The sequence below is a fragment of the Opisthocomus hoazin genome, chromosome 7 (genome assembly GCF_030867145.1).
Source record: "Opisthocomus hoazin isolate bOpiHoa1 chromosome 7, bOpiHoa1.hap1, whole genome shotgun sequence".
NCBI classification, from domain to species: Eukaryota; Metazoa; Chordata; class Aves; order Opisthocomiformes; family Opisthocomidae; genus Opisthocomus; species Opisthocomus hoazin.
This window is the reverse complement of record NC_134420.1, coordinates 46320598-46333653: the sequence shown is the minus strand read 5'-3', so window position 1 is coordinate 46333653 and position 13056 is coordinate 46320598. Positions and strand designations below refer to the sequence as shown.

Sequence of the window (13056 nt, the reverse complement as noted above, 5' to 3'; positions counted from 1 at the left end):
AAGTCCTAGCCTTGCCCTATGGGTCCCAAAGGTTATGACAGAAGAGTAAATAATAGATAATAATGCTACTTATAAATCTGGAGTAAGATTAATAATTTTATCAGGAAATCGTATTGTGAGAAAAGCAAATGACTGAGAGGATCGCAACCTGTTTGAAAATGCATACCCTGTACAGCAGACAGCCACGTCACTCTGGAGACTAGCCAAACATTTATCCTAGTGGCTGTCATTCATCTTCCTGTGCTGTTAGACATCTGGCAGGTAGATTTTAAAAACTTAAATAAATGTCTGCTGCAATGAGATTGCACTCAAGGAGGAATCTGAGATAATACCAGTGTGAAAAAGCACATTCAATTCAAACTAATTCCAACTGTGACTATGCATTTTGGAATGCGCTTCCTGGTCATCAATATGTTTATTGTAGTTATAATTTCATCATTTCCTATGCATCTTGACAAAGATCTGACCAGCATTGTACTAATCAGACAGCAAGCTGTAGTTTACAATAAGGAGTTTACTATGTAAATGCATGAGATGCACAGAAGTTCAGGGTCAATAAAACTGTGAAGCTGTTCCTTAAGCTGTGGTCAAACCTCGATTAAGTCACAAACAAAAATGGTGAATATTCTTTAAAAGAGTCAAAGCATGATGTTATCACAACAGTGATGAGGCTCAATTTCTTCTTTTCATTTTCACCCTTTCTGGAGCCTTGCAGTGAGTCTATATCATTTTCTCCTCCTTACTGCTGATTTCTGCCGGGCGTTTGCATGCCTCCAAATCATCTGATCACATGTGTACCAGCCTCTCCCTCTCTAGAGTAGAATTTGACAGCCTTTCTTCACAGCTCTCCCCTAGCACGCAGCAGGATGACCCAGACCCTCTCTCTCCCTTGGGTTCTGGCTCAGTGTCTGTGTTTAAATCAACTCATTTGAGTTTTTAATATCTTCCTTGTTGCTTTCCTGAGAACTATCTCCTACCTTTCCTCTCTCTAAATACCTCTTCTCCTCTATCTTGGAAGCTCCCATTCCTTTATTCCACTGTCTTGCCAAAGGAAGCTCCTTTTAGTGGCTAAAACAAATTATCAGGCTGGTTAAGCAGTTCCTCACAGCCTGTTTTGCTGCCAAACACTCGATTGTAGTCAGTGTGGTCTAGGTTAGATCTTACTGCACCTCATAGCTTGCCATAGGAGTTCCTATGCTATTACACTTTTAGTCAAAAGGACCAAGAATCAACCCTACCCCTTATTCCTGGCCTATCTCCCTCTTCAGTCCCATAATTCCTAAGTATACTGGGTAGAACCAGAGTTGGCCAAACCAAAGCCTTGTCTTTTAAAGTCTCCCTTGTCACACACAGAGAGGTGGAATGTGCAGCATACAGTGCAAAGCCTCTCAGCTCCATTCCTGGTCTCTCTGCTGACCCATTATGTGACCTTGAGCAAACATATTTAAATTTAGTGGTCATTTCAAATCACTTTTGGTACTTTTGTGCCAAGTGTAGCTCATCTATAAAACTAATATTATGACTAGCATTTTCAAAGGCTTTAAAGAAACTTAAGGCAAATATTCCACTCTAAGCATTAGTTTCAGGCTAACTTAGTAGACTGCTTTGCAATTACCAACTTCAAATGTTATTCTATTGTTATTATTTATTCTTCATGCAAGTTGTCAGGAAATGGCATTCTCCTTATCCAGTAAGCATTAGTCTTTTACAGTGAACTTGTCTACGAGATGCTCAGAAGTACTAAAAAGTGTTTATAAAAGTATTCTTTCTCATAAGATATGTGCCTCCTGCAACTTAAAAAAAAATAAAGATCTCAAGACAAACATCCAAATATTGAAGCAAACAAACTTCTAAAAATAGCTTGTTAGACAAATTAATATTTATGGATCTTTTTATTTTATTGATTCTTTTTTTTGCTTAAAAATAGGGTTAAATTACAAGTGTCTTTGCGACACGTTCTGCTACTTTTACTCACCTGAAGAGAGCCTCACAAGGGAAAAACAAGTAGTACTCCTGAGTGTCTCTGTGGTCAGGCTTCTAAAGACTATTATGCATGTCAGTGGACTGTCCACATTATCTGTTTCCACTTACTTCAAGCAACCTACCCTAGGGACTTTGAGCTGTTCCTTTGAATGTACCTACTTCTCTCCATTGCATACGCGAGTGTGGTGTCCTGCCTTTGAATCCTTGGATTGCACCTAAGATGGGTGTCTACATCAGGACAAATATATCTGCTATGGTGAAACATTATCTATTCTAAAATGATTTTTCAGTTATTCTGAAAAAAATAAATTAGCTGAGTTCCAAGCATACGTGTCTTTACCAAAGGGTTATTTAATTGCTGGATTAATGTATATGCTGCTTATTGAATCAAGCGACCTTCCTTTAGTACGAATGAAGATAAATGAAGCTTTTGACGGAGATCAAAGATTTAAACAGAGGTTTTGACAAAACACCCAGCAAATAAAAAAGTTAATGAAGTGGCAGGGAAAGTCAGGGCTTTGGAGGTTGAAACCGGTAGGCTTCAGTGGGTGACACTCTTGTACGTGGATGTGTAGATTTGGGGTATGTGTATGTGCTAGATTTCGGGCTAGAATTTTCTGTTGCTCAAAATTATGGAATATTAAAGAAGACATTAATCAGCATATGATTCAGGAGGAACTCATGGAGGCTCCACTTCTTTAAAAATGTTATGATAGAGGTAATGAAGTATAAAAAGCAGAGAGAGAATATCCCAGAATTTATTCTCCTGAAGAAAGCAGGGGAATCCAGCAGGACATGCATAGATAAGGCATTTATTAGTGATGCCTACTTCTCTCTATATTTTTAATGGCTGCTGGTGCTCACAGGACAGGGACTCGGGTGTACAGGAAATGTGATTATGAAGAGCATGGTGAAAAGATGGGATGATCACAGATTACTTTATCCAACCGTGGCAAAGTTGTTCCATTGTGAATAAGCAAGCTGGTGTTTCACTTCCTTGTGATACACTGTACTGTGGTGTGGCACCATCTAAAATCAAGTTTCTGTTCTCTATATTCTGCTCATACCACTTAAAAATCACCTTTGCTTAAAAACAAAATTCATACATCTTTTTCCTCCAGTTCTGCCATTAATGAAAGTAAGAGGAGCTTGTCAGAATCTTTTGTTCTAGTGTATAACACATGAAACATAGAATATTTGGTCAGTGAAGTGCATGATGGGGAAGTTAGTGACAGTAATAGGATATCTGCCTCTGCTACCTAGCTGCAATGTTAGCACTAGGCAGATACCTTATCCTTATGCGTCCCTTCAGAGGGTCCTAGACTGTTAGGAATGTTTTGGCATTGTCCATGGGGTTGGAAAAGGACAGATTTTGGTGTAAAAAGAAAGGCACTGCTTCCTGATAGCACCAAGTTGCACCTACCTGATGGACAGCCCATGTTCCTTTGCCCACATAAGCGTTGTAGACAGACGCATGAATTATGTCTGGAAATCGCTTTTTTTCAATTGGAAGCATTAGCACGGTAAAAGGCCACTAAGCTATGCTTTTAGAAGAAATAACTTTTTAATTATTTTTAACCGCTAAATTTGTTTTGAACTGTTATACAAATGAAATGACCCAGATATTACAGTGATGAATACCACAGAAAAACATTTCCCATGAGATATATAATAAAAAATCAAGTTACATAGCACAGCTAGTGTATACCATAGCACATTTGGTTAGAATACAGTTTAGTGAGTGGGCAAAATGCTGCCTCTCAACTTTTGTTTTATGTCACAAATACTGGAATAGAATTAAAGCAATTTGTTTTCATTTCCCTTTAGATGTGTTAGTGCAGTGATGGGTTTTAACAGATGTTCACTTAATCAGACACCCACTGTATCTTATACTCTGTGGCACTCTTAATCATAAAGCAGGCAACGCTGGCATTGGGAACTCACCAGAACATGAAAATGTTCAATCATTCAAATATAAAGGATTTGTCAGGAGTAGCAAGGCTTGAAGTTCAATGTTTAACAAGTAAATATTTTTGCCTGACATATATTGCCTAGCCTAGAGGGCAGCCCACTGTGCTTGGTGCTTTGGAAGAAAGTGTCCTTGTGCCAAGTGAGGTGACAGAAATACTTCAGACCATTCTGGACTACAAAAAGTCAACAGAGCAGTGTAGCCTCCTCGCTGCAGCCTAGTTTGAGATGGTTAGTACAGTCTGGAATAGTACTTAGCTCTCAGGTGTGGGTATAATCACGCGCCTGCTGCCTGGAACTAGGTAGGCACCATGCTGGAACGGGGCTGCCACACTGCTGCCCCTTGATCTTCAAAAGGGGTCCTTTTTTCTCCTCTGGATACCAGAAACATCAGCTGTATTTTATTTCCATTCAAACCACTGTCAGCATGTACAGAATAAACAGAAATTTGCTACTAAGGTTTTTGCTGATAAAGTCTTGCAATTCTTTCTTTAGCACAATCCATTCGAATTTCAGAAGGTATTACCAGCGTGTTTCATGTTTGGTGAAATCAAGGTGTTGAGTTTTTCTGCAAGTAATAAAAAGCTCTGTTGATTTTGACACTTCTCTCTAAACACCTGTATGGACTTCTTCCAATGCATATTATGGAAGTTTTAATTTATGTTCCTGGTTGCTAATCTGGAAAGGAAAACTTCTTCATTGTTCCTTTTCCCAGTCACAAATGTACAGGTTTAGAAAACAAAGAAATCACTCTTTCATTTTAACGTTATGCTGATGTTATAACATGGCAAGTGCATCTGTTGTTTTACTGATAACTTTACTGATGAAGTACCGTCATGAAAAAAATGTAACTCCGTATATAGAGTCTACTATAGTAAAAACGTGTCCCTGCTGTCGAAGACCAACAGCAAAATAATTATGTGCATAGCAACACACTTCCCTGTGACTTCCACTACTTAGAAAAATAGGATTAGACTTGCTTCAAGAGACTTTGACTCCCAGATAAACTCTGAGTTCTTTGATATCATAGAAATGCCAAGGTAGGAGGTCTTTCTGAAAGATCAAATAAAACTCCATTGGACTGTAAACTGTGAGCGAGCAAAGACGTTTTTAGATGCACTTCTAACGTGCTGCTAACTTTTACCGTGAATATATAGTAGGGTTCAGGAACAATCTGTTGTAAATTCTTCAGCCAATTAGCTGAGTGAGTTACCACCGTTTCTAATGCACAGAATGTGGAGGCTCTTTTGCAGTTGCGACGAATTGGATTGTTAATAGCAGGAAGCTAGCACTTCTCAGTACAGTGGATCAGCTACATGTGAAAATAAATGTAAAAAACCTGGAGGGGAATGGCAGCAGACTGAGATTAGCCTTTATTTAATTTAGCATTTGGGGGTCCAACACACAAATGAGCGTTTTAGTAGGCTTCATGGTGGAAGTTGCTGTCATTTGTAAAATATTCTGGCCAATTAGCTAATAGTGTGCTTGGATTTCTTCTGTTTTGATACAGTAATACTAAGTACATTGTGAAGCCCAATTATACAAATCATCCCCATATGCCATACCAGTCTTTCTTTATGAACTGTGTTTATAAATCCTGTGTGAGGAAATGTGTACTTCAGCAATTTAGACCATGTGTAAAAACATAGCCAATAGGATTGTCAAGAAAACAAGTTCCAGCATAGGAAATCCTAATGTGTTCCGCTAAAATAACACGAGTGTGTTGTGCTGTGTGAGTTTTCTGATTAAATACATATTACTTTATAGTGCTTAACCTACATAGGTCCTTCCGTTTCCCTTTTTATTCTTTCTTTCTTTTTTTGTAGGATCCAAATTTGGAGTTTTTGAGGAAATTTGGAATTGGGCTAGTCTCAGGAACAATAGCCTCAATTATTAACATTCCTTTTGATGTTGCAAAAAGTAGGATTCAAGGACCACAGCCAGTTCCTGGAGAGATCAAGTACAGAACCTGTTTTAAAACTATGGCAACAGTCTATAAAGAGGAAGGGTAAAACATTCTTATTTTCATAAATGTCCAGACCTCTGTTTTAGTTCATATGGGTCCATAAAACTATGTTGTTATATTTCAGATCTGACAAGGACCATTAAGCCACCCTGAACTCACTTATCAAAAGAGCACAATGTAACATTTTGAAAATGTATTTAAGATTTGCAAGGAGATTTCCTCCTACTCCATGTGAACTTTTACAAAATGCTTACAAGATGATTATTGGGTTGTCAAAATTTATGTTCCACAAAGCAATGCTGCATATATCTCATGTAATATTTTCAGCTTTTCATTTTGTAAAAGGATAATATCAACAGAAAACAGAATATTCCCTAATTTAATCTGATTGTAATTATACAGACCACTGTACCTTTAAAATGACTGCTGAAATAATTAAATTGGGGACAGATCCTTATAGCAATAACATTTTCCAACTTTTTAAAATATTTCTCAAGTGGGGACTGAGTTGTAGCTTTGATATTCAATTATAGCAGTCATTTTGTCCATGTATGCAGCTGTTGTTAACAGAGTTGTCTTGAAAGTAAAACCATCTCACTGATTAAAGTCATATTTCTGATTGGCTAGGCTCACAACGTAGCTTTTGTGACTGAACATTGATTAACTTTTTCTCTTCATCTGATCTGCCTCTGTAAAATGTTAAAATCCAGATCCGGCCTGCTATTGAACATGTGTAATTTCAAATAATTGCTTCTAAGTGCTCTGCCAGCATTTTAACAAACACATGCTAAAATTCCATTCTTCTTTTAGAGCAAGAATATTGTTTGAAATGTTTTGTTTGTTTTTCTTCTGCTACAGATTTCTGGCTCTGTACAAAGGCTTGGTTCCCAAGATCATGAGGCTTGGTCCAGGTAATTTTCCCTCTGTCACTTCTATATTGCTTTTGTTCTTGCTTTCTCTTGTGGTTTTTCAGTTTCTTGCCAAAATGTCGTAAGCATCAGTCAAATAAATGAAACAGTGTACGAGAAATCATCAAAATCTCTTTCATCTTTGAATGATTTCTTTTGATAACAGCATCATCTAATAGTATCATAAACGGATCTGGCTAAATATGTGTCTAAAAAAATCATTTACACGTACACATCAAATGATTGCAGATCCAAGTTACTGCTGGTTTGTGCAATTCCTTTATCTGTGAACAAGCCAAATGCATCTATGCAAATGCCAGAACTGTAAAACTTTTGGAAGTGTTTCTCAAAGCTCGTCCTATTCCTTCTAATGGGATATTTTGGTTTCACTAAGACTGTTGTGCACCTACGTAAAGTCACCTGAAACTGCAGACTAGAGTCTCTCCAGTATAAATGCTCTCAACTAGTCGAGGCATAGCCCAAGCATATCAGATTCCAGTTATTTTCTTCTCCTGTGCTTTGCAGGAGCTGTAAAGAACAAACCCTAAAAGGCCAATAGCATGAGCTGGGAAGAGACTTGCATGACCCTACAAGGCTAAAAAGGATAGCTTAAAACTGGGTTTGTTGGTTGACCCCTTCTCACTAGTTGTTACTCCAAATGCAGGAGTGCAGTGGTTGAGAGCTGGATCTTCTTCAACTTTTAGACTGTTTTTTTCCTGACTGGTTTTGATTAATCATGAAAGCAGAGCACTGGGCCCTTAGATTTTACCAGCCACAGAGGCAGTCTGTCTTGAAAAGAGCAGAAGCCCCAGTTTGAACAGTATCCCATTCCTGTGAAATTGTATTTCCAATTGGGCAAGGTGGTTTAATAGGCAAGAACACACATGGTTAAAAGCAAGTAGGTACAGAGTCTGTTCTGCAGTATAAAGGAGGCATTAGGTTTGTCTGTAAATGTTTGCATATCCAATCCATCTGGCTAAGTGCTAGACCATGCCTGGTTATTGTGCAGGGTAAGGGAAGAAGGTGGGGAGGGGAAACAAGGCAGCGATGCATAACTCTGGAGCTAAAAGCCTTTTCCCTCATACTCCAAAGATACTACATTACATACAGGACAAAGAGAAGGCAGGGTTTTGCTTCCCCACTACCCATTAGCACAGCAGATTTTGGAATAAAATTTTCCATCTTACAAACAACTACACGTTCTGGCCCAGATCCAGCACGTCAGCGAAGTGTGCACTTCATTTTAAACACCTTTGTGGTCCCATTGACTAATACATAGATTTTGCTTTCCAGTGAAATAATAATGCAACCTTTCTTGTGACAGGAAAGGTAATTCCTTCTTTCAATGTGTGAATGCTTTGAGGAAAACAGACACACAAACACATCACACAATGTGAGAGTTGGAATCAGCTTTGATTTGAGTTCAAATCACATCTCAGAGATTGTGTCTATGATTTGTTTGTTGGTCAAAGCCTGTTGCAAACTTTTGCTTGCCTAGCTGTCTGAGTTACTGTTCATAGAGAATTTCAAGTCTGATTATGGTTTGTTAGGATAAAGAACATGGGAAAACTCATGTGGTAGTTCCGTGTGCCTGATTGTCGGAGCCTATCCCATCTATCTTGAAAGGTCAGCCCAGTTCAGTAGAAGACTTGTTTGTTCGAGCCGTCACTCTAACCCACTGACTGAGCCAACAGGCAAAGGAAGGAAAATATTTGTGCCCCAGTGCTGGCACCCACCAGTAGCACATTGTAACACACTTTTATTCCTGCAGCCTGGAATCTGATTCTCTTTCCCCGTCTTCTCCAACTAGAAGCCTCTCTGTGTGCTTAGTTATATACATACGTTCTGAAAAGCACCCTTCTTTAGCTCATACAGTAATTACAGCCCCATTGCAGAAGGGCTTTAGTCTGGCTTCACTAAAAGCAAAGATACTTTGTGACATTCAGTTTGGGATTGTATACTCTTACCAGTTCTAGCAGATAATGCCATTTCATCAAGTCAAAACTTTGCCAGTGGATCCATAGCCAGGTACAGGCACAGGAAGATTATACTCATTTCCATGCTGTCATCTTCTGCTTTAGACATGGTAAACAAACAGCTGAAAACCTTTCTTGAATCTTACCTGGAAGCATTTTCAATACCCTGGAGATGAATTTTTGTCATTCCACCACTGAAGGTTGCGCTTTTATGGCCAATTTTAACTCTAAACACACAAATACGCACGTATTCAGATTAAAAGCTTCACTTGTAAAAGAACAAAGAAAAATAATAATCTTGAAAAAAATGTTATGAAAAATTGCACGAAGAGTGATTTTGATTAATATGCAAGCTTTTGCCATCAACTTTATGGTCTAATATTAAGTAAAAATGGTATGGTTTTGGAATTGGTGAATTTTTAATGAATTAGGGAGTTAGTAATGTTATCTATTTTGCAAATAAGGCTTTGCTATATCCTGGTGTAGATTACACACTACAAATGCTCTACAAAATCTTGTAAATACTGAATTTTGTATGTAGTAAATCACTATCTTTTCTTCCAGGTGGTGCAGTGGTGCTTTTGGTTTACGAATATGTTTATGCATGGCTTCAGGACACAGCTGACCACAAGTAGGACTTCTGAAGAATGTACTCTTTAAAATTATATGCATTCTAAAACACACTTTAATAATGTAAAAGTGATTCTCGTCCTTTATGGAGTTGAATGCCCTCATATTACACTGATGTTGATACAGTTCAAGACAAATTTGGTCTTTGAGACCTGATCCAAGAAAAATGTTCAAGCATGTGCTTTTCTGTAAGTGCATGAATAAATAGCACAGTTGATATTTGTAATTGTTTTACTGGATCAAGAGAAAATATGAAGGAAACATAGGAATAAGTTAGTTTTTTAAGCACAAACTGAAATTTCTGGACACTGAATTATACTATGCAGTCAATACACTTTTTAAAAAGTTTCAGCTGAAATGGTAAAATAATAACTTTCAGGGGATTTTGAAGAAAAAAAACTGGACTAATCCTGTGGGACCAGACACTAAGCTAGTGTAAACTGACAGCTCCATTTACTCCAGGTTAAGAACATGACTCATACTCTGTAATCTCTCGCGTCAGTCTTGGGTCCAGTTTCAGTTCAGTCCAGCATAATTTCAACATTGATAGAAAAGCTTCTTCAGTTGTTGGGACCTAGGATATAAAAAGGACAGCACAACTAGTCACAGCCTTAAAAACAGACGTAGTGTTAAACATCCTACTTGTTCTTAGCCATATATATGATATAAATCTCACTCAGGTCACAGAAGATACTGAAAATAATTAGTCTGAATCAAGTTACATAAGGTGCAAATCAACTGTGGAAATCATAAAAGAAGTGAGTAAACAAATGAGCAGAAAAAAATGCTTTTAGGCATATGAGATTTTACTGTGAATTTTTTATCCACCTTCATACACTATTGCTTAAAGAGCTGTCCTATGATAAAAATGCTCAATGCACCTTGACTGCCCCTTTAGCCTCTCTGTTACCACCATGGGATGGAGAAACAGTGTTCTAGACTGATAGTACATATGGAGTTGTAGTTAGCTAGTCATACACCTCAAAGAAATGGACCTTTCTATAGATAAAAAATGTTGATCTAAAGCTAAAATTGTTGCTTTTCCTTTTCACTGTAATATAAATATTTCAGTGATGCACTCCTGACTTTACTAGCTATTCTAACTAGTTCTGTGAAATGTGATAATTTCTGCTATGCTAATTGAAAGCATAGTTTCAGCTCATGCAGTTGTGCCACTCTACTGTTTCTTTTCAAGAACTCTTTAAATAACTTAAAATTACACATTATTCTGTTATAAAAACAGAATAATTCCTATTATCTAAACTTGGTTTGTTATCAAATGAATGTGTATCTTGCAATTGCTGAAAGTTTCTGTATCACCCCATACTACATTTACACTGTTAACATTAAATGTTCTTCCTCTTACGGAGGTACAAACCGTTTTCTCAGCAATCCTAAAGAAATGTCTTTCCAGATTGTTACCTGAAAATGACAGTTCACATGTGAATTCTCGTCTCATGAGTGTCTTTAATGCATTAGAAAAGCAACAAAAAGCTAAAAATAGGAATGCATTCTCAGCGCTTTCAAGGATGCTTGTACTGACATGCTCAATAAACCTCTCCTTTGCCTAAATTTGACAACAGCGACTTCTTGTACCTACGCTATTTCAAAACTAAAATCAATTAAAATTAGCTCTGTTACAGTTTATAATTTTAAGGCACATGTTCCTTGTTGCATTTCACCATCGGTACTTAGACAAAGAGAAGACACTACTAAGATAATTTTGAAAATTAAAAGCAAAAGGCTTTGTAATTAGTCTTTTATTAATTTAGAGCATTCAAAATATAAAAATAAAAGGCTTTAAACATACTGTATATACATATATAGCCTTCAGTTTTACATCCTTTCAACATGATTTTTTTTTTCAGTTAACAGCTCAGCCTGAGCTTTGATAAAAAGAGAACCATTAGAAAGCAGAAAACACAGCATTGTTTTAGAAAAAGAAACCATGAACATGACAGCCCAATCCCCCATCATTCATGGTGTAATATGGGTCTGATTCAGTTTTACACTGGAGGTCTTCTGTATTGGGACCGTGCAAACACGGTGGGGCTGTCACAGCAGGGAGTGTTGGGCTCCACTGATTTCTATGAAAACATTTGACACTCTGGGAATGGAGTGTAGGCTTTTCGGATTAAAAACTTAAGTTCTGCACTCACATATACTGCATATTTCCCAAATTAATCCGTTCACCTCGGTGGGTTCACGCCCCTGTACCTGACAGTAGCAGTTGACCCTTGTTTGTTATTCGAAAATAAAACCAACAAAACTATTCCTTTTTTCTCCTTTGTTTATTGTAAAGTGGCCTAAAGTTGTGTGGCTAATAAGCTAACTTCTTGTGTTCTGCTTTTTACCTGTGAGTATAAGCAGGGAAAATAGTCCTTGGGCAAAGAACTGTTCTGCATAGTACGTTTACATCTAAAAAAAAGAATGTTGTGAAAAATGCATCAGAGGCAGTTCACCAAGTGCCAAGGGCAGGCACCTTTGCTCACTCTGAGCAACGCTTTCTGCACACAGCCCCCCTGACTTTCCACTTGGGGGTAAGGTATTCTGTGCAGCAGGCAGATGCGCAAAGGGCTGTACCTAAACAAACGCAAAATAAAAATGGTTCATGGTGGTGTATTCCCCCGTGAGGAATAATTAAGATCAGGTCTTTTTCCTGCTTTATAAATTATCCCTATGTAGCTGAAGAAAAGGTAATGCAAACACCTGATACAAGCTAAGGATCTGTCTCTCTTAAGTATCTCCCAAAACACATTAATGCCTCATGGGAATGTCAGAAAAGACAACTTTTAGTCCAGAAACGACCTCTTATTTCTTGGTAAAATGTTGAAAACTTTTAACATAGGCACACTTTGTTACAGGCTTGTGAATTCTTGGACCTCAAAAAGCTGTGCTGCGGAAGGATTCTCTTTTTTTTTGTTTGGGTTTTTTTTTTCCTTTGGTGTACCTGTTTGTGCTGTGTGGGTAACAAAAGGTAGACATGCTCAATAATTCTATAATCCAGTAAAACAACTAGGTCGAAAGCTAAAATTCTGTTGCCAACTTTATCACTTATTGACTCATGAACTTTTTCTTATTTTTTTTTCCTCCATTTTATTTTTAGTGAAGAGCTTGTCGGAATTAAACTGATTTCTTTTTCATGGTGTTAAGGTTGGTCTTATTTCAGCTACAACTGCATAAAGTCAGAGTAACATCCACCACGTCACTAACAGTGAGGCAGAGCACAAATGCGCTTGTGCGCGTTACCTGTGGTGGTTTCAAAGAAACATTCTTTGGAAAGTGTTCTACTGAATAACAAAGGTTTCAGCATCTCCTTAAAGCTAAACAGCTGTCAAATGCCTTTGAGGCTGAAGAATACAGGACCACATCCAAGATCAGATCTTTCTTTCCTTAGGGCCATAACACAATACCTGTGTTCTTTATAGAAATACAGTTCAGTTAACTATTTTTTAATGCAAGAAGTAAAGGTGGCAGCAGCCAGTTGAGTCCATCTATATTTCAGTAGATATACTGTACATAGCATGTGTACTGGTTACTTAGACTACTATGAAAATTTACCCACAGCTGTCTCGGTGATGAAAGCTGGAAAGCCACAAAGAGAGGACTGTATTTTAAGAGGAGG

At 37.7% G+C, this 13056-nt stretch overlaps 1 protein-coding gene across 4 annotated transcripts in view; it reads left to right on the top strand.

Annotated features, from left to right (window-relative positions):
• The window catches only part of SLC25A21 (solute carrier family 25 member 21), a 268104-nt gene extending 255591 nt beyond the window's left edge, over positions 1-12513 (top strand). For all 4 annotated transcript variants that reach the window (XM_075425453.1, XM_075425455.1, XM_075425454.1 and 1 more), the window contains 3 exons: positions 5778-5959; positions 6776-6828; positions 9366-12513. In XM_075425453.1, coding sequence (XP_075281568.1) covers positions 5778-5959; positions 6776-6828; positions 9366-9436 — 306 coding nt within the window. In that variant the 3' untranslated portion in view covers positions 9437-12513. The remainder of the gene's footprint in view (positions 1-5777; positions 5960-6775; positions 6829-9365) is intronic.
• The last annotated feature ends 543 nt before the right edge of the window (positions 12514-13056 follow it).